Below are 24532 nucleotides of genomic sequence, written 5' to 3'. Positions count from 1 at the left end.
CCATAGAACCCGACTTCTCCACACGCCCCTACCGTCTCTCTCACCGGCGGCTCCCAGTCACCCGCCTCCTGCCCCCACACGCACAGTGGTTCTCTGCCCCAGCTGCATGGAAGGTCCTCAAGGGACCTTCAACTATGCTAACGCCCGGCGGTTCGGATGTGACCTGCAGCCCAGCCACGGGGTCTTCTAAAGCTCCTGGGTGAGCCTACTGTGGCGCCAACGTTGAGAACCTCGAAGCTCACGCTGAGGTCCTGCCGCCAGCCCCGCAGCCATCCTCTGGCCTTGCCCTCCGGCCTCTCTGCTGCCGACCAGGGCCTCCTTCAAGCCCTCCTGCCCTTGGCTTCCTGGACACCGCACCGTCCGATGCCCCCGTCCCCTACGGCTGCTAGCAGATTCCACCTCCTCTCCCGGCACTGGATGAGGTCAAAGATAACACTGTCCCTGAGGAGATTTACCCGAGTTCCATGCATCTGCTTGGACAGCTCGCAATTAATTACCTCTCCCACTTGACCTCCTTCCTAAGCTTTAGTCCCAGGTCTGGACCAAAAGCCAGACACGTCTGCCGTCACCCAAAACTCAACTTCTCCAAAGCTGATGCACCGTCTTCCCCTCCAGGCTTCCCCACTGCTGACAAAGGGACCATCAAATGTTTTATCTAGAAAACTCAGAATTATCTTTTTCATCCTACTTCCCTGGTCCCACCGCAACACCCGTCCAGTCTCGAACTGTCCATTCTGTCTTATAGTCCACTCCCGTGGCCTGTGTTGAGACAGAGCCTTTGGGCAATGCTACACGTTTTACCCTCCTTTTCCTAAGCCCACGCTGGGTGAGCAGGCGAGGCCCAAGGCCCACCCCTCTCCCAGCCACCAGCCTGCCTTCTGCCACCCGAGGGTGATGTGTTCTGTGACCTACGTTTACTCCAGCTGTTCCAGGCGAATCACACACATGCACAGGAGACCATGCTATGTGAAAAGCAGCCATCCACAGACTCTGGACACACGTGTCAGAAGTAATGAGTGGTGGGAGGAGCTGCCGCCAAGCCCAGAACCTCTGACTCCGTCCACTCCCAGGAGGCAAACCCTCTGGTTTTGTACGGGCCACCAGTCCAATCTGTGCTGGGGCCAGAGATGACTTTCTCCAGTTGGAAGCTCAGTGGAGAACTTACCAAACTCTGCTCTGTCCTCAGAAAGCAGCAGAGATCTGGAGCTGAGAGAAGACAGGAAGGGATGTAGAGGCCAGAATAACAAAGAGCACTGCACCTGGCACATACTTGGCACTCGGTGAGGAATGAGTAGTAAGTGGATACGTGAACAAGATCAGGGTTGGGTAACAAGAAAACCTCCCTCACAATGTCCAGAAGTCTTCAATCACATCACTCCCAATTCCACCAACTATTTAATATGCTTTGCAATCCAACAGACATCTTCTTTTAATCATATAAATACGGGAAGCAGTAAGGGGCTAACTTAAGTGAAAATATTTCATCAGATCACCTGTCATGCACTGAGATCTGAGAAAAGTAATGGGAATTGCAGAAAGGGTGGCAGCAGGGCCATGGAGATCATCCAACACAAACTGCAGAAGGGTGGAGGAGGGGAGAGGGGCCAGGTCAGTCAGTGGGATGGTTATTGGAGGCCCTGGGCAGCCAGGCCTGGAAGTCAGCCTGGGGAACCTGGGATCCTGAAATGGCAAAGAGAGAACAGTAGTACATGAAAAGGGGAAGCAGAATGGAAGTGGAAGGCCAGGCCTTACAACCTCTGAGAAAATAAATACAAACCGGATCCTCCCAAGAGTGAAGACAGACTTGCTGGCTTGTTCCCCTCCAACATGTGGCCCCAGAGACAGTGAAATAATGGCTAGGGAGTAAGGATGTCATTTCTCTGTTTGAGGATATGAAGCTCTGGCCTGTGCGGCAATTTGGTTTCTGGGGTTGGAACGAGTCACACGCAAGGGGCTACACGGTCTGACAAAGAGGAAGGTCACTCAAAGGCCTCCGTCCTCCCCCGCCCACCTCCACACTGTCCCTGGGTGCCCTTGAGCTGCCCCACCGGACCTGGATGTTTACCCACTTGGCAAGGTGGCTCCGTGGGGAAGCCATCGGGAGTGGAAAGCTTTTCTGGGCGCCAGCTCCAGGCACGCTGAGCTTGGCACACAGAAGGGGTGTGCACGGCAGAGTTCACGGTCACGCAGCTTAAGAGGGTGCAGTGAGGACCAGACAGGCTAGAAGGAGCCACTGTAGAACAAAAGCACCAGTGGGTTACTGGGCAGAAAAGCTGCCTCAGAGGAAATAAGTAGCCCCTGAAGTTTGGAAAGAACCTCCGAGGTTGGCTCATCCACGTTCCACCCGTGCAGGGCTCTTTCATCCGGCACCTCCCCCGCATGGGCCTGGGGTCCCCACTCAGACTCACCGCCGCATCTGGCAGCCTGCTCCACAGCTGAGCAGAGGTCTTCCCTAGAAATTTCTCCCTTGCCTTGAACTCAAACCTGCTTCCCTGTGGCTACCCCAGCTCATCCCCTGGAACAGCCCTCTTCTGTAGTGATGTCTGAGGTCAGGTAACACGCTTCTTCCTGTGGTGTCTCTCGTCTTGGTCCACCTTTAACCACTCCTCAGAGGTGTGGTTTCTAGCCCCGGCACCAGCCACTCACCCCTCCCTGCTCTCTAGCGTCTGCCTTAAACACAGCCCCAGAGGCACACGCAGGTCCCTCGATGCGGTCTGGCTGCAGAGGAAGGCAGGGCTGGGGCTGCGGCCTGCGGGCCCTGTAGCGCACGGCCCGTGTTTGGCAGCCGAATCTTCCGACAGGCTCACAGAAGCCTGTGGGTCCCAATACCCACGTCCTAGTGACTTGCTTACACACAGGGACCACGGCAGAGCATGACGAGTGTGAGAGAGAGGCTCACGGATGCCCCGTGGGAGGGTGCACGGGAGGGCCTGGAACACCGATTCCTGGGAATCTGAGAAGAGCTGACGCCCCACCCAGCGACCTTAGAGGACACGGGCGGTGGGGCCCACCCGAATACAGCCTGGCTTGCTTGTTCTGAGACAAGGCCCGCGGTACTCTCTCCGGTAAACAGTGTTCAGTACAGGGGAGGCCTAGATCAGGATGCCGTTTCAGCGAGGACAGAAACACTAGCTTTAAATGATGGGCTTCTCTGTTCTCGATGCCAGTCTAAGTTAAGTAAAATCGATGGCCACCCAGACAGCTGGATCCTCCAGCTGGGTGTCAACACAGCCCACAGGCCTCAGTTGTCACTGAAGAGTCACCAGCCACGTGCTCCCTCACTGCAAAAAGGAAGCACCATCTGAAAAAGTGTCTCCGCAGTGCTATCTGGGAGCGCTGAACAGAACCCACGGTTCTGAGACCCCATGAATTATAAATGAAAAGGGGGTTATCAGTGTTCCCGTGTCACAGATGGGGAAGCCAAGGGCAAAGACAAGCAGGCTGGGCTTCCCTGGTGGCGCAGTGGTTGGGAGTCCGCCTGCCAATGCAGGGGACACGGGTTCGTACCCCAGTCCGGGAGGATCCCACATGCCACGGAGCGGCTGGGCCCGTGAGCCATGGCCGCTGAGCCTGCGCGTCCGGAGCCTGTGCTCTGCAACGGGAGAGGCCACAACAGTGAGAGGCCCGCAAACCGCAAAAAAAAAAAAAAAAAAAAAAAAGACAAGCAGGCTCACCCAAAGGGCTGGGCTCCAGCAGCGCACCGACCGTGGGACAGTACCCGTGGTCTCCCTAGAAAACCCGGAGGCTGCCAGAGCCATGTTATAACTGTTTCTGATAAACAGGAAACTCTTAGTTCCAGAGAACAGCAGTACGTGCAGCTGTCTTTCCCGGGACAGAGTCAGTCCTGGCTCTACCACTGGCAAACCGGGTCACGTGGGAAATCGAAACGGTTCCTTAGAGGAGGACTTTGCCTTCTTTGGAAGCACACCCCTCCCACTTCTCCACTCTTGTGTGGCCACAAGAGACGGCAGGTCATCTAAGGTCAAGGCTGAGAACTCCCATCTTTGGAGCCGGGAAGGTGGGTACAGTTCCATCTCTGGCTGTGTCATTTCCAGCTGTAAGACCTTCGAGAAGTTACTCAACCTTTCTAGGGTTGTTTCCTTATCAAAAGCAGACAGTACAACCACCTTCAAAGGATTAAGTAAAACAAGCCCCCCTGAGGTGCTTGGCGTAGAGCCTGGCTCTCACAAAGCAGGCAGCCAATGGCGATCAGTAGCGTCATCGCACCAGAGCCTCGGGGCCAACGACGGGGAGGCAAAGAGACCAAGGTGACCCTTGAAGGGGAAGAACACTGTGATTCAACCACTGGGTCCCACCAGGGCCAGATGTTCTATAGTGTCCGTGCACTCCGCCGGTACCTTAGATTGTCGTATAGGCATCTGTTGTCCAACTGCAGTGATGCTCCCGGGGACAGGAGCTGTGGCTCAGTCATCTGGGCAAGCCTCACAGCAGCTCGTGGGGCACCTTGCAGACTGTAAGTGCCCAACAAATTTCCAGAAGTCAAAACTAAAACACTCTGTACACTGACCTTCCAGGCAAGCACACAGAGAGAACAGGTCTGGGGAAAGAAATGAGGAAGGAAAGGGGGCTGACCTGACCAGCCAAGGGGCAGACCCTACAGCAGATCTGAGCTTGGGGACTAAGGACTCTTGATTCCTACAATGCACTTAAGGAAAAATAAGGCTGAATTCTTTCTGTAATTCGCTTCCCCAATCATGTGGACATTCAAGCCTATTTCTGTCACTTTGTAACAGTAAACACGTTCTCACCAGTAGTTTGTTTCTCCCGTTTCCGTCCATGCTTTGCAATGAGAAATCTTTTTTAAAACTCTGTCTGTGGTTCAACTTAAGAAGGTCAAAAATGTCAATATTCCTTTCCTTAGGGAAAAGAAATCTCGGCCCATGACTCAGGATTTAGACATTCATCTAGAGCCCAAGCCCTAACAACATGCAGTAGAACGTGTCTGACGTAGACTCTATGCAAGTCCAATCTGAACTAAAGAAAAACGTTTGTAAATATGAGGCTGAACCATATCAGTTTTCTATTTTTGTAGGAGAAACTATCAATGGTCAAATATTAAATTTCATTGATAGTCACATGTCCATAATTCCACATGGTTCCATTTAATGTTTACAAATGAGTTGTTCTATTTCCTTTCTAGTGGATCTGAAAGCTCAAATCGAATCCGTGAGGAGGGGGACTTTTTCTCATCTTTTTCTAATTTTCTTCAACGTACCTGCCGCTGAGCACTTACTGGGCACACAATAAACATTCCTGAGCTGGAAAGCAGAAGAAGCAGCTGTGAGCGGGGCAGTGAAGCCTACAGCACAGCTCACGGGCAGAAGGCAGAACAAGGACACGTCCCTCCAGGGACTAAAACAGTCGAGTGATTCTAAAGTACACAATAAACCAAAACCATGTGCAAAACAGAAAGCCAGGGAGGACCTTTACCACCTCCGACAAAAGCACGGCCCGGGCACGGGCGGAGCGCCTGCGTGCCCACCCACAGCCCCACAGCCTCACGTGGGCTACAGGGAAATCCAATACTCTCACGGGCTTCACAAAGACACCGAGCCAGAGGAAGAGCAAGCAGGGTGGGTTGCATTAAGCCCCAGAAACCGTGGTGCAACTTGCTGGCACAAACGGCTCACACATGCCGAGACAGAGAACCCAGACTGCATGAACACAGGACTTACGGGGGCATCCCCTCGGGGGGCATGAAGGCGTTAGGGGCCGCTGCCTTCCTTGAGGAAAGGAAGGCAGTTTTCCACGTTGCTCAATTCACGCGTGGAAAAATGACAAGTCTCAGGTCTGAAAGAAATCAGGCCACAAGTCCGAAGAGGCCAAATCAACTCCGGGGGAGGCTGCGCTGAGCGAAAACCTCTCCCAGCCGAGCCTGCCTCCAGGAATGGGGAATTCTCCACCCTCTCCTGGTATCTGCAGCAGCCCCTGCCTGGCCTGGAGCTCAAACCTGAACCAGGAGAGACAAAAAGCAAAATCCAGGGCTCTGGGCAAAGGGGCACAATGCTGTGACGAGTCCTTTGCACTGAGGACAGTGCACAGCTGGAGGGCATCCTGGACCTCCTCCCGTCCAGCCCCACCTCCCTGCAGCCTCCAGAAGAGCACTCAGGCCGCCACAGAGCCGGTTAGTAGCAGAAGAGGCATAGCTTGAATCGGGACAACAGGACTCTGAGTCCTCTCTGCTCTGCACGGCACTGTCGCTACTTCCCAAAGCACCCGGCACAATGTAATAGACAGGGCTTGGGCTTTAGAATCAACTGGATCTGGTTCAAATCCTGGCTCCACCCCTTTCCAACAGTAAGTAGAGTGAACCCTGTGACACTCAGTTTCCTCACCTGTAAACTGGGGACAAGTACCACCAATACACTGAAGGACTGTTGTGAGAATCAGAGATAGTGTATACAAAAGAGCTGGAGCACGGATGACAGTAGAGCAAGGGCAGCCATCATTTTGTCTCCAGAGGCCCACAGAGTCTGTATTCCTGCAGAAAGTCTTGTTGGAGGAAGCCGTTCCTCCAGCCCCTCTGGGGATGTGGTCGCCATTTTAGATTAGGATGCTCTCGCCAGCCAAGGAATAAAGGACCCAAGCCACACCAAGACTTTTCACTCAGCAATGCAAATTTACTTCGTTTGCTTTAAGACTTACTTATCCACCTATTTCTGAGGACACACAATGCTTTAAAAACTTAATAAATAACGCAACATTAGATAATCAAGATTAAAACAGAAAGGATAAGAAGGATAAATGTTAGGGGGCTAGAAGATGAGGCCAAAAGGGAAACAGGCTGGGTTGCAGGGATCTGATTTTTCTGTCTGACGGGAGAAAGCAGCCCATAGAATCCGTGTGGCCAGGACGTACCCAGCCAGGCTTAACTTTACAGGGAACTTCTTTAACCTGAGAGCCATGGAGAACAGCAAAGCCATGACTGACAACTCAGAGCTGGAGAGAGCTGGACCACCCCGCCCTCTGTCCTCCCAGGGCACCAGCTCTCCCTATTTTGGGAGAACAGGAAAGCAGCCATGGTTCCAGTCTGAACCATTCATCACACTTGCACCTATACACTTTCAGAATAAACAACTTAGAGTCAACTTCTAGAAAAGTCCCAGGAGAGCAATAAAAGCGGTAATGGGAGAAACTATTATTCAGACCAAGAAAAAGTATAAACAAGTTTAATAATAGGTTTCGAGGTAAAGATAAGAAATTATGGGTCACGGCATTCCCTCATCCCAACCCAGGCCGGTACAGCATTGGGAAAAATGCCTGCACTGGTGACAGAGGGGTTCCTACTCTTCAATGGCCTCTCCTAACAATGTGACCTGCTGGGGGGAAAGATGGCAACTGAAAACTTCCACTCGTGGAAGCAGTTCTACTTCCTAAATCGAATCCTAAGTAGAAACAGACTGTTTCCTTCTTTTTGCAAAGAGCAGCTTTCCAGGAAATGTAAAGTTGGCCTTGGGGGTGGGATTTAAGACCAGTCATGTGAGCATTCCATACCCCTAAGTCCCTAAAGTTGGTAACTAACAGTCCATCCAGGGAAACCAGAGTGAGACTGAAATCAGAACAAAGAGCCTCCTGTGGGCTATGAAGCAGGCCTGTTATCAGCTCCGTCTCCAGGGCATGGGGTCAAAGGAAGCAGAGCGTGCACTGCTGCCGGGGCTGCCCAGCCAGCTCCAGCCTGCAAGAGACGCCTCTCCAACTGCAGAGATTACAGGCCTGCTGGCTCTGTCACATTCAGTTTTCAGGATTAAGAGGAAGGGCCTTTAATCTGGGCAAATCAGGAGAAGGCAGAAAAGTCAGTCAACGAAGTAAGGCATGCTTAGGGCTTTTAAAAAAAAACTTTAAAAACCTAATTATCACTGGAACAAATGATATCTGGGATTTACTTCAAATAATGGGGAATAAACTGGTTAGGAAGGCAAATGAAACAAGATTGGCTACAAACTGGTAACTGTCCCAGATGGACCATGGGTACATGGGATTTTATTTCACTATTCTCTCTACTTTTATATGTTTGAAATGTTCCGTTACAGATTTTAAAAATCATACCTTATTTATTGTGAAAATTTAAGTAAATATAAAATAACACAAAGAAGAAAATAAAAACCACACCTAATCCTATCACCAGAGACAATTGCTGTTAACACTTTGGTCTATTTATTTCCAATCTTTTCCAGATTTTTCTTTCTTTTGTTTGCAAAATAGGGTCAGACGTCTATGCTGTTTTATCACGTGCTTTCCTTTCCTCTCTTAATTTATCTTAAGTATTATTCAAGTGCTCAAATATTCTTTTAGAGTGTGATTGTTATAGCCTTTCATCAATAGACAGGCCATAATCTATTTCCAATATTTAGCAACTATAAATAAGGCTGTAGTTAACCAGGAAGATGACGTTATAAATAGGTGATTTCAAGTGAGAAAGAAATTGCTTGATAGGTACCCAAACACACACTGACAGCACAAAGGAAAAGAAATGGTGAGAATAAAAGCTGGGATCTCATCGACTGCGTAATTCCAAGCAATTAGTAACTTTCCAGGGACGCCCCACGACAAAGGCCAAGGTGGGGAATAAGAGAAAAATGCCAAAAGATATAAAACCGAAACACACACTGAAGTGCCTCTCAGGCCAACAATAATTCGTAACCAGGTGCGGGCACTGAGTTGAAGAAATCTGCTTTGAAGCACTCGAGTCTTGAAATACTGAGTTTTCAAAGGGAAGGATATTTTCATGGGTCTGGGATGGCACAGGAAGGTTCTGTGGGCTAAAGAGCGAATCAAACGGCTTCTCGTGGACCACCGCGCCTCAAGCATTCCATCATGCCATTCGGATTCATCTAATTAAACAGAATTAATATAACTGGACAGTGCGTAGGCTTGTCACTGGGTTCTTCCCTTCAAGCCTTAAAGACAATTTCCTCCCCCGGAAAGAAAACCCACAATATTCCCACGATGGGGAGATAAGAGGGATCTCGTGTTTTCCCTGCACTATTTGTTCCTGCCAAGAGTGGATTTGGCAGGAAGTCCCTGAATATAACACCCCATACAATCAATAATCTGAATGCCAGTCAAAAACATAATTTTTCTTTCTGAAGGAAATCCATAAACTGTCTATTCTGTGATGCACTTGGAAGATTCAGAGCTGAACACATTCTAGCTGTGTCCCGTCTGGCTTTCTTGGGCTGCTACGAAGCATCAGGGGCCTCTGAATCAAACCGTTCTGCTCTAGCCAGCGGCTGGGCAGGGGCCGCTCTGCAGCCGTCCTGGGTAGGGGGTCACTGTGAGACCGTCCTCTCCGGGGTGGCCCCAAGGACACAGGGATGGGCAGAAAGGCAGTGGGACCAAGAAGAGGACTGAGGAAGCTGTGCTTTCTTCACATCTTTCTTTCCCCTTATCCCTCCTGTCTACCATTTCAGTTTTTTATTTCGGAAGGGACAACCGTGACTCTCTTTTCATTTTGCCGAGGACCAAGAGGAGGAGAAGTGAATCTGTGACACACTAAACACAGGCTCTCTGAGGTCAGACGTGCGGCCTCTCCAAACTGAGTTCTAACCTCCTTACCCAGCCCTCCCCCAGACATGAGCATCCCAACCACCGCCCTGTTGCTGAGCCCACCAAAATGGTCAAGAAAGCATTACCAATTATGCATGGTATATGGTGACCACTATGGAAAAAATGTTAAAGTATGTGCCAGAATAGCAAATTCAAGAGTGATATTTATTTTTATCTTTTGTTATTGTTATCGGGCTGTCTTGATATAGAAAATTATGTTAAGAATAAGTTATTACCAACATCCCATTTACATATTTTGCTGAGATTGGAATGTCTCAAAGCATGAGTTCATTTCTGACCTAAGTCTGTGTCCTCCCCTCTGGATTCACATATCACAGAGAAACACGAGAAAAACAAACAAACAGAAAGAAAACCAAAGATGACAAGCGCTTCTCTCTTTAGCTGGATTCCCCAACAGAGCACTCTTTAATGTTTACCAAAATTGGGCCATAAAATTCTACAAGATTCTATGCATATGGCTTGACCTTTTCTGCCCCCTGCTCCCTGTCCCCAAAAGCAGCAAAAAAGCCAAACATAGAAAAAAGGAACATCTGTCTGCTGGCAAAGACAACATCCCATTGTACACAGCCACACCCTGACACAGACACACACCAGCCCTAAGCCACCCCTGCACGCCAGCTGGTTTGACTTCCGTAGATTTTCCCAAGGGCCCACCGAGCTCACCCTCTGATGCAAGAGTGGACAGGAGGCCACAGGCTGCGATGGCTCAATATCTGCAGGCAGTGCCAACGCACATCACCCACACCGACACCTCTCCGTCGACCTCCCACGCAGGGGCAGAGCCAGAAGGGAAGGTTACCTTGCAGACAGCCGCCTGGAGCACTGCGTCAAAGCCGCCCTCGGGGGCATCGCGGTTCCGGGACACCCTCTGCTTCCGCACTTCCTCGTTGAAGCTGTCCACTCTGTCTGTGAGAGGCAGCAGATGGCGGAACCCAAAGGAGGGGACACAGTTTGGGAATAGCTTGTAACTGGAGAGAAAGAGGAGAAGAGTCACTTTTCCTTCCTTGTCCCAAAATCTTAAACAACCAAGTAACTCTGCATTTACTGAGTGCCTTGAATGGCACCAACGAATACTCAGCACCTACCACACACCCCTGGGGCAGACACAGTGGGGGAGCACAGAGAAATAACCTAGTCCCTACTCTCCAAACACAAGCTCTAAACTGCGGGCGAGACAGCACATACCAGGCTGTAGGTGAATGAAATGGACAAATGGGTCGTAGGAAGTAGCGGTTAACAGTGGGCTACCGCGGTCAGAGGAAGGTGTCACGGAGGCGCCCTGACGCGGGCCTTGGAAGATGCAAGCGCCTGGTGGGACAGGCACCGCAGCCTGGGCGGCACCGAGGGGAAGGAAGGCTCTTACAGGCTGAGGAAGGCGGGCCCTGTCGAGTGAGGGCAGCGTGAGCAGAGTGACTCTACGAAACCAGCCTCTTACATCGACTCTGCTGCTGCCACGTGATAAAGGATCACATAACCCCTTCGTGTCCACCCACTCAGAGACCACCAGGACGTGCTGGCAACCGAGCAAACACTAAATGCAACAGGAATGAAAACGTTCTGTTTCTTCGTTCATTTATAAATACTGGAATGATAAAGCATCAGCTCTCCTAGACGCAAAGAGAAATCACTGAGAAGCAAACCATCTTCGAATGGAAAATGCTACCTGGAAATCTGGAAAGAGGGCAGTATTGCACCTCAATAGGAGGTTAATGCCATGTCTTTCTCCTGAATATTGGGTGTTCTCATCTTCAGTTTGCAGTGCAGATGGCCCCATTCCTGGAGGAAGTTACAGCCCAATCACATCTGCAGGAGTTTCACTTGGCTATATAACCAATGAAATAGGAAGAGGGGCCTTACATTGTTTCCAAAAAGGTTCACTGGGTAAAAGGGGAGAGGGAAGTGCAAATGCAAGGGCCCTGCGGCAGAAGGGAGCACAGAGAGCCCAAGGGCAGAGGGAGGCCAGTTAGACTGCAATGCAGGGAATAAGGGCAAAGATGAGCTATGAGGAGGCTGGGGAGGCAAGCTGGACCAGACTGTGCAGGTCCGTGGCCATGTTAAGGAAGCCTCTCTTTCAGAACTAAGACAGAAAGCAAACACCAACAGAGAGGCATGAGGGGAAGGCTTCGTTACCTACCCAATTCAAGCCGTGTGCGTGGGAAGGGAAACAGGCTTAGCAACTCCTAGCAGCTCCTGCCTCACTGCCATCAAGAAGGGCAGCTGGGGCAGGTCTGAGAGGCTCCCCTCCTCCCCGAGAGAGGCAACCTTGGGCTTTCTAAGAGGTTCTCTCATCCCCTCTAAGGGCCTACGGTACCTGCTCCAACAGTCACTCACAGTAAGCCACCTCTGCAGGGTCAACCCCACTGCCATGATGGCCACGGTGCCTCCGGACAGGGAGAGCTGCGAGCAGCTGTCCCCACTTGCCGTCCCTTTGTTTCACTCCCTCCTCCCCCAAAAATCTTCACCCGCCCCTTGTGTTTGCACAGGTCAGGCTCTTCTGTAACCCATGCCACCCAAACTTTCTATTCTCATCTCAGTTCCCCATAAAGACAAAGGTCATGGAAATTGCATTCCCAGCTGGAAGCAGGAAGTGAGCTGAGGTCCCATCATAGTCATCTGACAAATAGATGGGCCCAGGAGGAAGGAAATGTACACAAACTCTCACTCCCCTCCCTCACCCTCTGAGCAACTTCACCCTTCTGTGCTGTGCTGGGCCATGGCTGCGGACTTCAGGTGTTTACTGCCTCGGTTGATGGGGTCGGTTGAGGAAGGGAGAAGAGGAACAAAACTATGACTGCTGCTCAATGAGAAAACCAGAAAAGCTGTGAAAAGCTCAGCTAAATTAGTTCAGCGTTCTTTACCTCTTCCCTTCCTGCAAAGGGGAATAAGTAGATATATTTTTACTGTGGAGAATTACTATTAATAATCAGGAACTAGAAAATGTGTTTGCCAGAGAGAAGACTTCATTGCAGAGAATTTATTATAACCAAACCAGAATCACCTCTTAGTGAGAGGAAAACAGCTTTGTCACACAGGCTCTGTTGAATGTCTCCATAGTCTCTGGAAAACAATGTCAAACTGTGTCTAATTTAACCCCTGGAAGAGCTGTCTGAGCGACCCGAAGATCTGGGTGTTTGAGGGTCTCATGCCAGGAAGCCCTCCCACCCCCAACTGTGTCTGTGCCACAGGACCCCAGTTCAGGGCCGACTAAATCTTTACTGGATTAAGAATTATGAACCAGGAAGATGAATAAAATATATATGCTTAAAGAGCCCGGGGGAGCATGTATGTATAAAAAGTGAATCCTATTTGCAGATGCTAGATGTAGGCAAAGCCAAAAAACAATCTAATGCTTCAGGACAATACTGTGGACCATGGAGCTGACAGGGCAAGACCTCTCCTCTTCCTCTAAACAAAGAGAACTGCTGGGTAAAAATCTAATCCTCAAAAATGTTAATATGTAGCCAAGACTGGAAGCTTAGCGGGGAAATCCCAGGTGCCAGGAACGGAGAGAAAAGCATTGCACAAATGAACGGACTTAAACTAGGTGGGAAGTGAGCAAGGATCTCCTGGCAAAGGGATCCCCCACCCCCCACCCTAGCGTGCTGGGGCCTGACAAAGGTCTGGGGCTTGGGGCCAGGTTCTAACAGGGACAGATGATGGACCTCAGGCCAGCGCAGGGCAGAGCACTGGAACAGGGCTCTCTGCATAAAGATGAGTGTTACAAAGAGCTGCCCTGTCACTAAAATCAAACCCAGAAAAATTCCAGCCACTGGCCTGGGAGAGAAGCAAGGAAGATGCACTCTGGGCTCATGGTGAGATGAATCACCCATAAAGATTGTAACTCCAGGCCTAAACAAGTCAGAATTCATTACTTTTACAAGGAAGGAACCCCCCTGCTGAGAAATAAACAGAACTAGTCCCACAGTGAAACCCAGAGGATCCTAGCATCAGGGAACCGAAAACCACCCTGCAGGGACGTCAGTACCCCTGGGGCACGTGATCCCCTAATGGAAAACAACCTCTGATGAAGAGGAACTAATGAAAAAGTTATAGACCCCATGAGAAATAAACTACCATGAAGGAATATCAGCAAATTCAACCAACTGCAGGATCTGCAGTTCAAGAAACAGGTAACACAATTATCTAAAGCACATTAAAACAAAGATATTTAAAACATTCAAGGAGAAGGAAAAAATACCAAAGACTAGAATGGGATATTATTAGGAAGAAAAAACAATCAGAAGGCTATGAAAAAATAGTATGAAAAACAGAAGTCTAAAAGAAAGAACCAAATAAAAAATAGTCACTCAAATTCAAAAATGAAACTTCAGTGTATGGATTAAAAACATTGAAGAACAGGGTACTGCCACAAAAACCAAAATACAGATCAAAGGAACAGGATAGAAAGCCCAGAAATAAACCCATGTACCTATGGTCAATTAATCCATGACAAAGGAGGCAAGACTATATAATGGAGGAAAGATAGTCTCTTCAATAAATGGTGCTGGGAAAACTGGACAGCTGTATGTAAAAAAATGAAATTAGAACATTCTTGGGACTTCCCTGGTGGCGCAGTGGTTAAGAATCCACCTGCCAATGCAGGGGACACAGTTTCGAGCCCTGGTCCGCGAAGATCCCACATGCCGCACAGCAACAAAGCCTGTGCGCCACAACTACTGAGCCTGCGCTCTAGAGCCCGCGAGCCAAAACTACTGAGCCCGTGCGCCACAACTACTGAAGCCTGCATGCCTAGAGCCCGTGCTCCGCAACAAGAGAAGCCACCACAATGAGAAGCCTGTGCACTGCAACGAAGAGTAGCCCCTGCTCGCCACAACTAGAGAAAGCCCGCACGCAGCAACAAAGACCCTACACAGCCAAATATCAATAAATAAATAGACTTCTTTTTTAAAAACATTCTTTAATACCATACACAAAAATAAACTCAAATGGATTAAAGACCTAAATGTAAGACCAGATACTATACAACTCTTAGAGGAAAACATAGGCACAACACTCTGACACAAATTGCAGCAATATCTTTCTCAAGCCATCTCCTAGAGTAAGGGAAATAAAAATAAACAAATGGGACCTCATTAAACTCAAAAGCTTTTGCACAGCAAAGGAAACCATAAACAAGACGAAAAGACAACCTGCAGAATGGGAGAAAATATTTGCAAACGGTGCGACTGACAAAGGATCAGTCTCCAAAATTTACTAACAGCTCATGTGGCTCAATATCAAAAAAAACAAACAACCCAATCAAAAAATGGACAGAAGACCTAAACAGACATTTCTCCAAAGAAGACATACAGATGGCCAAGAGGCACATGAAAAGATGCTCAACATAACTAATTATTCGAGAAATGCAAATCAAAACTACAATGAGCTATCACCTCGCACCCGTCAGAATGGCCATCATCAAAAAGTCTACAAATAATAAATGCTGGAGAGGGTGTGGAGAAAAGGGAACCCTCCTGCACTGTTGGTGGGAATGTAAATTGGTACAGCCACTATGGAGAGCAGTAAGGAGATTCCTTAAAAAACTAAAAACAGAGCTACCATATGATCCAGCAATCCCACTCCTGGGAATATATCTGGAGAAAAACATGATTCGACAGGATGCATACACCCCAATGTTCATTGCAGCGCTGTTTACAATAGCCAAGACGTGGAAGCAACCTAAAGGTCCATCAACAGATGAAAAGATGTGGGAATTCCCTGGCAATCAGTGGTTAGGACTCTGCACTTCCACTTCAGGGTGCACGGGTTCAATCCCTGGTTGGGGAACTAAGATCCCACAAGCTGCGTGGTGTGGCCAAAAAAAAAAAAAAAGATGTGGTGTATGTATATATATATATATATATACAATGGAATGTTACTCAGCCATTAAAAAGAATGAAATAATGCCACTGCAGCAACATGGATGGACCTGGATATTATCATCCTAAGTGAAATAAGTCAGACAAAGACAAATATCATATGATGTCGCTTATGTGTGGAATCTAGAAAAAAAATGATACAAATGAACTTATTTACAAAACAGAAACAGACTCACAGACTTAAGAGAACTGAGCTTATGGTTACCAGGGGAGAAGGGGGGGGGGCGGTGGGGATAGATTGGGAGTTTGGGATTGACATGTACACACTGCTATATTTAAAATAGATAACCAGCAAGGACCTACTGTATAACACAGGGAACTCTGCTAAATATTCTGTAAAAACCTAAATAGGAGAAGAATTTGAAAAAGAATAACTACATGTATATGTGTAATGGAATCACTTTGCTATACACCTAAAACTAACACAACATTGTTAACTGACTATACTCCAATATAAAATTTTTTTAAAAAAACTGAAGAACAAAATGATAAACTGGAAGAAATTTTCTATTATGAAGCTAAGGGAAAGAAAGAGGTAGAAGTTATGGGAGAAAAATTTAGAAACATGAAGTTTAGAATGAGAGGCTCCAACACTCACCTACTAGCGTTAGAAAGAAAATGGAGAGAATCGGAGACAGGAGTCAGAGATGATGTCTGAAATTTTTCAAGAATAAAGCTATGTTCTCAGATTAAACAAGCAGAGCAAGTTCTGAGCAATGCAAATAAAAGTACTAAATCCAACCCAGCCACATTGGAATGCATATCATTATAGGACATGAAAAGCACAGGGAAATATTAAAAGCCACCAGAGAGAAGGAAAACCATTAGATAGAAGACTTTTCATCAGCCACAGGACATGCCAGAAGACAATGAAATAATACCTTCAAGGGGGTGAAGGAGTACCATGACCTCTTGGAAGAAATACAAAGGGTAAGAAGAAATATAAATGATGAAGGATGAAATGTATTATCTCACTTGCAAAGATTTTTACAGATGTATTTCTATTTTTCGTGTGTGTGGTGAGAACCCTTAAGATGTACTCTCTGAACGACTTTCAAGTATACAATTGTATATTTCGAGTGCAGTACTGTTGCCTATCACCACCATGCTGTACATTAGAGCTCCAGAATGTATTCATCTTATAACTGTACGTTTGTACCCTTTGACCAACACCTTCCCGCTTCCCCCGGCCAATCACCACTCTACTGTCTGTTTCTATGAGCTTGGCCTTTTTAGATGCCACATATAAATGAGACATGGCGTGTATATCAGCAACAGCCTAATACCTCTAACAAAAGAAAAAGTGTTCAGAACCAGAAATAACAGGCCGGATTAATCCATCAAATCCTGTACCAGTGAATATCATGTGACGCTTCCCAGGAACACTATTTCTATTACTCAGAATACAATTAGACAGTTCTTTAATCTGACGACTAAATTACTTTTTTTTTCTCTCCTTATGGCAGCCCTGGTACTACTTACTTCAGCTCTGGCATTTCTGGTTCATTCTAAGATGGGAGGGGATAAGTCTAGGATTTTGATCCTTTGGCCGAAACATCCGGAGCAGGAGGCGGGACAAACCTCAAGAAAGCCCCACGAAGGGCTTCCCTGGTGGTGCAGTGGTTGAGAGTCCGCCTGCCGATGCAGGGGACACGGGTTCGTGCCCCAGTCCGGGAAGATCCTACATGCCGCGGAGCGGCTGGGCCCGTGAGCCATGGCCGCTGAGCCTGCATGTCCAGAGCCTGTACTCCGCAACGGGAGAGGCCACAACAATGAGAGGCCCACGTACCGGAAAAAAAAAAAAACTGGTTCTCTTCTGAGATGTCCTGCGCAGGTAGTTAAATCACTCCTCCTGACTCCCCATCTCCCCAAAACTTCCCGGGGCTACTGCTGCTGCTTCCACACCACCACAGGAGAAAAAACCTAACAGAAGGTACCGTTGAGAGAGAACGCTGTGATTTTTCTCTCCACATGAGCTGAAGGAAAAGAACAGACAAGGATCACAGACGGCAACTACGGAGCCAAGCATGGAACTCAAACTGAGACAGGAAGACAACAGGACAGCCATTTTGGAAAAGGACCAAGGGAACGACCTTGAGAAAGCGGGCTTGACAGGCCAGAAAAACAGCACCTAAAAGCTTGGGCTTCTGAGACAACCACCAGAGACTCACAGGAGTAAAAGATTAGCTCTATCTCTGTTCCACTGATATCTGTACATGGTTTCCAAAGGACAAAAGCGGAACTATAAATCCGCCACCTAGCAGAATTGCCGAACTCCCAGTTCCCTGAAAGATATAGATAAAAGCTTGACACGCATTCCTAAGGTGTTTTAGCAGGAAGCAGGCCCCCAGATGAAAACTGCCGACTGCGGGCACATAGACCCCAGACTGCTTGAAGCCTGGAGGTTGATGACGCTCCAAACTTCAACTCCATGCCAACCAATCCAAGAACTGAGCACAAGCTGCTCAGGCACCCTGTGGCCTCCTCCCTCACACTGCCTTTAAAACCCCTTCCCAGAAAGTCCTCGGGGAATTGACACTCTTTTCCACCTTCTCCCTCGTGCACAAGCTATCCTTTCAATAAAAAGCTTCGTTTGCCTAAGAGTCTTGTGGGAGCAATATTCGTTTCTATGGTATTGCTGTCCAAGAATCTGGAGAGGGCCCGATAACAGAACCAAGGAAGCAGCCCAGCTGGGAGACGAGAGGGAGTGGTAGGGACTGTGGCAGCCAAACAACATGTGGGACAAGGCTGGCTTTACTAGACCTCCTAGTTTTTTGAGAAAACCTAACATCCTGGCTATTCTTTGTTAAATCTTTATTTTTAACTGTTGGTAACTAATTCACAGTGCCATTAAAACTTAGGAAAGGGCTTCCCTTGGTGGCGCAGTGGTTGAGAGTCCGCCTGCCGATGCAGGGGACACAGGTTCGTGCCCCGGTCCGGGAAGATGCCACATGCCGCGGAGCGGCTGGGCCCGTGAGCCATGGCCGCTGAGCCTGCGCACCTGGAGCCTTTGCTCCGCAACGGGAGAGGCCACAGCAGTGAGAGGCCCGCGTACCGCAAAAAAACAAAAAACTTAGGAACGCAAATAAAGCACATGTACAGGCTGAATCTGGAACAGAAACAGCCTGATTACATCCCCCCGCTTGCTCTGTTCTCCAGGAACCGTGGGGAATCTCCGAGGATACCCAGGCAACCACACAGAGTCCACCGCCTGGACGCGGGAGGTACATCTCAGCCTGCTCACTGAGCCATGCGGTGACTCCCCTTTCATGCTGCCCAGCTTAGGGAAGAGAGATCTGTGTAACTCAGATCTGATGATTCCTTCCAAACTCCCATTCTTTCACCGGATTTCCTGTCTCCCAAGCAGCCTGTCAGTGTGCCTTGTACTCACTGTCAAAACTTCTACCCTCTGCAGTTGGTTCTGCCTTCTAGGGCTTGGAGAAGTAGCTCTGAATAAGGAGAGTGTAATAACCTTGAATATTCAATGCTGAGGGCCCCAGGCCAGTCCTTCATCCTCTGCCAGCCTCCCATCTAGCATCTGACAGTTCGCCGATGGTCCCCAGAAGAATCAAAGTAGAGACACACCCTGTCTCTCAGGAGACAGGACCCAACCAGAGGGCGGAGGTGAAAAGTAGCAGACAGAATCACTATTCCGGATGAACTGAAAAAACTGGGGGTTAAGATGCTGTTGCTCCTGGGGAGTAGCAGAACTCCAACAAAAAGACATGTGGCACTGGGATGCAGCTGAAAAGGGCCTTGGGGACAGGACCAGAGGGACAATAATGCCAGCAGCTACCTGTGGCGGGAGGAATCTAAACCCAGAAAGTGAGGACACCTAGTGTCTCTCTCTGTGGCTAAGGAACTTAGAATCTCGTTTGTATCTAAAATGTTTTCTTATCTTATTGTTTTTCCACGTGGTGTCATTGCAATCCCAGGAAAGATCTAAGTTAGCTTCTAGGAGTGTGGACAGAAGGGTCAGGAAGGATTCAGAACATACAATACCAGCATAAATACCACCTCACCCCCACCCCCCAGTCCAACCCCGAGCTGGGAACTTCTGAGGCTGCCCAAGGGGAGACAAGAAGTTAGACAGGCTCAGGGGCTTACGAGCAGCCCTATTCCCCTCAGGGGCAGCCAAGGAGACAAAGAATCGAAAATGACATCACAAGACGCCCGAATCCCTGAGTCACCACTTGAAGAAGAGCTGCCACAGAAAGCAGCTCCCGTCAGATCTTTACAAGCAAGAAATAAATCTTCATTGTGTTGAGCCACTGAGATCTGGGGTTTGCTTGTTACTGCAGCACAGCCTAACATTACCCTTAGGCAAGTGCCTAGAAGGGTGGGTGGTTTTGGAATGGGTATTATTACTCAAACTCAAGGAAGCATCTGGGTGGCAGAAGTGTGATTTAGATGGGGAAAAAATAAGCATCATATTGATGGAAACAGACTCTGGAAGTAGTTCATCCTGATTCATACTCCAAGTCTACCCCTTACTATTTGTGTAATCCTCTAAGCCTCGGTTTCCTCATCTTTAAAATACAGCTCACCAGGACCTCCCTGGTGGCTCAGTGGTTAACAATCCGCCTGCCAGTGCAGGGGACACAGGTTCGATCCCTGGCCCGGGAAGATCCCACGTGCTGAGGAGCAATTAAGCCTGTGTGCCACAACTACTGAGCCTGTGCTCTAGAGCCCGCGAGCCACAACTACTGAGCCTGCGTGCCTAGAGCCTGTGCTCTGCAACAAGAGAAGCCACCGCAATGAGAAGCCCGAGCACCTCAACGCAGACCCCACTCACTGCAACCAGAGATCCTGCGTGCAGCAACGAAGATCCAACGCAGCCAAAAATAAATTAATTTAAAAATAATAATAAATAAATAATAAAATAAAATACAGTTCACTTCTATAGACCTCAAAAGATTGCTACGAGATTTAAATGGGATGATCCATATAAGGTATGAAGTGCAGTGAATGCCTGACACTTAGTAAGAACGTAAGTCTTAGCTATTCTTCATCTAGCGATGCTTTGGGGCCTCACATGCCAAAGCCTAACAAAGCTGAACATGGAATGAGTCAAGAAAAAGTTGAAGGTTATCACTCGTTGTCACGCTGCATAATTCTTGCCATTTAAAAGAACACTTGAGGGGGCTTCCCTCGTGGCGCAGTGGTTGAGAATCTGCCTGCTAATGCAGGGGACACGGGTTCGAGCCCTGGTCTGGGAGGATCCCACATGCCGTGGAGCAACTAGGCCCGTGAGCCACAACTACTGAGCCTGCGCGTCTGGAGCCTGTGCTACACAACAAGAGAGGCCACGATAGTGAGAAGCCCGCCCACCGCGATGAAGAGTGGCCCCCACTTGCCACAACTAGAGAAAGCCCTCGCACAGAAATGAAGACCCAACACAGCAAAAATAAATTAATTAATTAATAAACTCCTACCCCCACATCTTCTTTTTAAAAAAAAAAAACACTTGAAAGCCCAGTAAGGAAACAAACCACCTTCACAAAGGTTGTATTGGGGAGTTGGAGGAAGTGACCCTCCACCTCCAATACACAAATGCACTAGGGCAGGGACCTATTCACCATCCCCTTTCCTCTTCCACTGCACACAGCTAACCTAGTTCCCAGCCTCCCCGCTAGAACCCAGCTCTGTAGAGCAGAATGTAGGAGCAAAGGCCACTCTATCCTGGTCCATAGGATCCTCCTATGAGCAATCCTCCAGGCATGATGACCTTACAAGCCACATGTGAACCAATGGAGCCTGGGACCCCGAGTCACTGCTTAGAGGACAGGTGTCCACTGATCAGGAGACCCATTTGCACTTAGGTCAGCAGAAAATAAACTTCCTTCAAGTTTGAGTCATTACATACTTTTGGATTTGCTCACTGCAGTAGTTAGAAACTCTTGTTCTCTAATAATTTCTCGAAAATTTTCTTTTAAAAAAATTTTTTTAATTTTTAAAATTTATTTATTTTTGGCTGCATTGGGTTTTTGTTGCTGTGCGCGGGCTTTCTCTAGTTGCCGCGAATGCGGGGCTACTCTTCGTTGTGGTGCGCAGGCTTCTCATTGCAGTGGCTTCTCTTGTCGCAGAGCATGGGCTCTAGGCATGCGGGCTTCAGCAGTTGTGGCACACAGGCTCTAGAGTACAGGTTCAGTAGTTGTGGCACAAGGGCTCAGTAGTTGTGGCTCGCAGGCTCTAGAGCACAGGCTCAGTAGTTGTGGCGCACGGGCTCAGCTGCTCCGCAGCATGTGGGATCTTCTCAGACCAGGGCTCAAACCCATGTCCCCTGCATTGGCAGGCGGACTCTTAACCACTGCGCCACCAGGGAAGCCCTGTCGAATATTTTCTAATTCAAGTACTTATGTTAGGAAAAAAAAAAAAAATCACACCTATAAAGGGCAGGGTTTTCATTTTGTTTTGTCAAGGTAAGTTATAGTTATGTATATAAACAATAGGAACCGACTTTGATTCATTTATTCCAAACATCTCAGTCGCTCCAAACAAGGAGATAGTTTAAGTTGTTCTGCCTGCTCCCTCCGTGATCACCGGGGTCTATCACTTCCTGAGAACACTCTCTAAAATCTATTAATGTAGAAAACAGTGCTGTGTCTGGCAGGCAGGAAACAAATGAGCTATCATCATTGTATCTTTATGCAACCTTGTAACAATTTATTTCTTCGCAGGCAGAGGGAGGACAGAGCTGGATTATCCTTCATCACATTTAACACCTTAGCCAGGTTCCCTCCCTGCACCCAGATATGACCTCCCCAGGCCTTTCTTTAGGCTCAGTTCCCACTGATCCATTCCCCCACCCTTGAATACCCAACAGAAGGGCAGCTGGTCACTCACCCAATGCACGGGTTGGTCTGGTACCTCGGTGCCGTGTAGGAGAAAGGAGAGATGTTCTTGTCTACAAAAGACCCAAACCCCAAGCGGAAGTTGCTGGTGAGCTTCCTCATCTCCTCGGCAAGCTTGGTGCCCAGGCTCCGTATGTTGTCCAAGTCATCCTTCATGGACAGAGAGAGGTCCATCAGGTAGTACAAGTCCACTGGATAATCCTCCACCTGTCGAACCTGCAGCTGGAAGGTAGTCTTGTCACCTGTGCCAACCGAGAGACCGTGCGGTGTTAGAGGTCATTCAATTCGCTGGGGCTGAAGGGATGGGTTTTGCTTTCAAAGCTGGTCCACCTCTGACTTTGCTTTAGTGACTGTGTGCCTCTCAGAAGACATCTTTTCCACTCTGGAAACAGAGCGACCGAAGGGAATGTGGGCGCTGAGGATGCAGCTCTAGGTTCTCCTTTCACACACAGGCCTCAGCATTTTGTAACGAAACTCTTTAAGAACCAATCTCCTTAGTAGTGTTCTGTTTTCTCAGCAAAAAGGATGCTTAGGTAATTGGTGGACGGTGCACCAGACAATTCCACAGACACAAATGGGGCGAAAGTAGCCCACCAAGCACATACCAACTTCAGAGAAAGGACTGGCCAAGATGGGAACGTGGCCAGGAGACCGTAAAGGTGTATGTGAAACAGAACACAGGAAAGAAATTAACAAAAGAAGGGTACAGACATTAGTAAGAACTGAGGTGGGGAAGAGAGATGTGCAAGGCAAGGGAGACTGGGAAAACAAAGATGGTTACTTAAAATACCCCCAGAGGGCAAAAATGTTTATGCTTATGCTGGGCCACCTATTTCTATCTCCCTAGCCATTTATCAAACAGCATATCTGATATCACAAACACAAATCATTATTATCATAAATTATATGTATAAATATAGGAAGACGTGTTCCAAACTTTAGCACCATCGACAAGAAAAAGAAGAAACAGAAAGGAAACACTACTAGATTTGCCTACAGCTACAAGAAAGAGAAAATAACTTTTGGTTCTATAATAAGCAGTCAACAGCCAAAGGGAAAAGAAATTGATTCGGAGGAAAAGAACAATGAAAAAAAGGCAGTTTCTGGCAGGCGTGGCCTCTGCAAGCTAGCCCCACATGGTATGCAGAAAGGCCCAAACCAAGTCAGCGCAGTAACTGGAGGACGCGTGCCAGGACAATGATCCTTCGTCATTCATGATCTCTAAAAACACACTGTTCAGAAACAACTTCAAGCAGTGAATTTTACCAGGTGATCCTACCTGCCCTCAGGCTCGTTAGCCTCACAGGCACCAAGAGATGTCCTTGAACTCTTCGGACAGAACTGTCTACACACACTTGAAACCTGGACGTCCTTTGTGTGTTCAAAGGTGCAATGGCGAAGGTGGCCTCGCTCCCGCACGAGGGTCCACACCTCATCTGCCCGCGGTCACGTCTCAGAGGCGTCCATCTTTCACCTCAAGATGACAACCAGCGAGCCGAAGCCTTCTTGAACTTGCAGGATAGGGAACCCAGGGCTCTGTGCTCCCCGCACCTCCTCCCACCCCAGACGAGGCGTACTTACTTCATTAACAAGATCTCAGTCCAAGTTCCAGCTCTGCCCCTCAACTAGCGGGGCAACCCGAGCCTCCATTTCCTTAACTGTAAACTGGCAATAACAACAGCACGACAGCGTGAAGGCTGTGAAGCACTCATGTGGGAAGGAGGGTTCTGTAAGCAGTGAAGGCCTGCCCAGACGAAGTATGATCATTATAATTACCATGGTAGTCTGAGTGTCAGAGCCAAGCCTGCTTCCCCCGACTTGTCCTTACATGTGCTGCTCTAGCCTGATGATGGATGTAGTTTGGGTTGCCTGTTGGTACGAGCCTATTTTTAAAAGCCACTGGAGCCTGACTCAAACAGAGGAATGTTCGAGATTTCTTCCAGAATGAATTCCGGACTGCTACAATAGCTGTCTCTGGTTCCCATGGCCCTGCACAGGGCCCCTCCCATCCCGGGATGCCACATCGTAGTGGGGGAGGGGCGGGAGGGCCTGCGATCCTGTCCCCTCTGTCCAATCCCATGGCCTCTTTACGAGGTCTCCTGTATTTTGTTACTTGTGCCCTTCCCCCAAGTTTCCAGGTATACCTTCTTTAATCCAGAATCCACTTCCACCTTTTGCGGGATTACGAGCAATTACAGATGAACACTTTAG

At 48.5% G+C, this 24532-nt stretch overlaps 1 protein-coding gene across 1 annotated transcript in view; it reads right to left on the bottom strand.

The window, feature by feature from the left end:
• The window catches only part of LOC117312091 (integrin beta-5-like), a 77507-nt gene that overhangs the window by 41221 nt on the left and 11754 nt on the right, over positions 1-24532 (bottom strand). The window contains exons 4-5 of the mRNA XM_073804644.1: positions 22314-22563; positions 10388-10556 (exon numbers count right to left, since the gene is read on the bottom strand). Of these exons, the coding sequence (XP_073660745.1) occupies positions 10388-10556; positions 22314-22563 (419 nt within the window). The remainder of the gene's footprint in view (positions 1-10387; positions 10557-22313; positions 22564-24532) is intronic.

Source organism: Tursiops truncatus, chromosome 4 (genome assembly GCF_011762595.2).
Source record: "Tursiops truncatus isolate mTurTru1 chromosome 4, mTurTru1.mat.Y, whole genome shotgun sequence".
Classification (NCBI taxonomy): domain Eukaryota; kingdom Metazoa; phylum Chordata; class Mammalia; order Artiodactyla; family Delphinidae; genus Tursiops; species Tursiops truncatus.
Note: the sequence above shows the minus strand (reverse complement) of the source record. Positions and strands in the feature narration are given on the sequence as shown.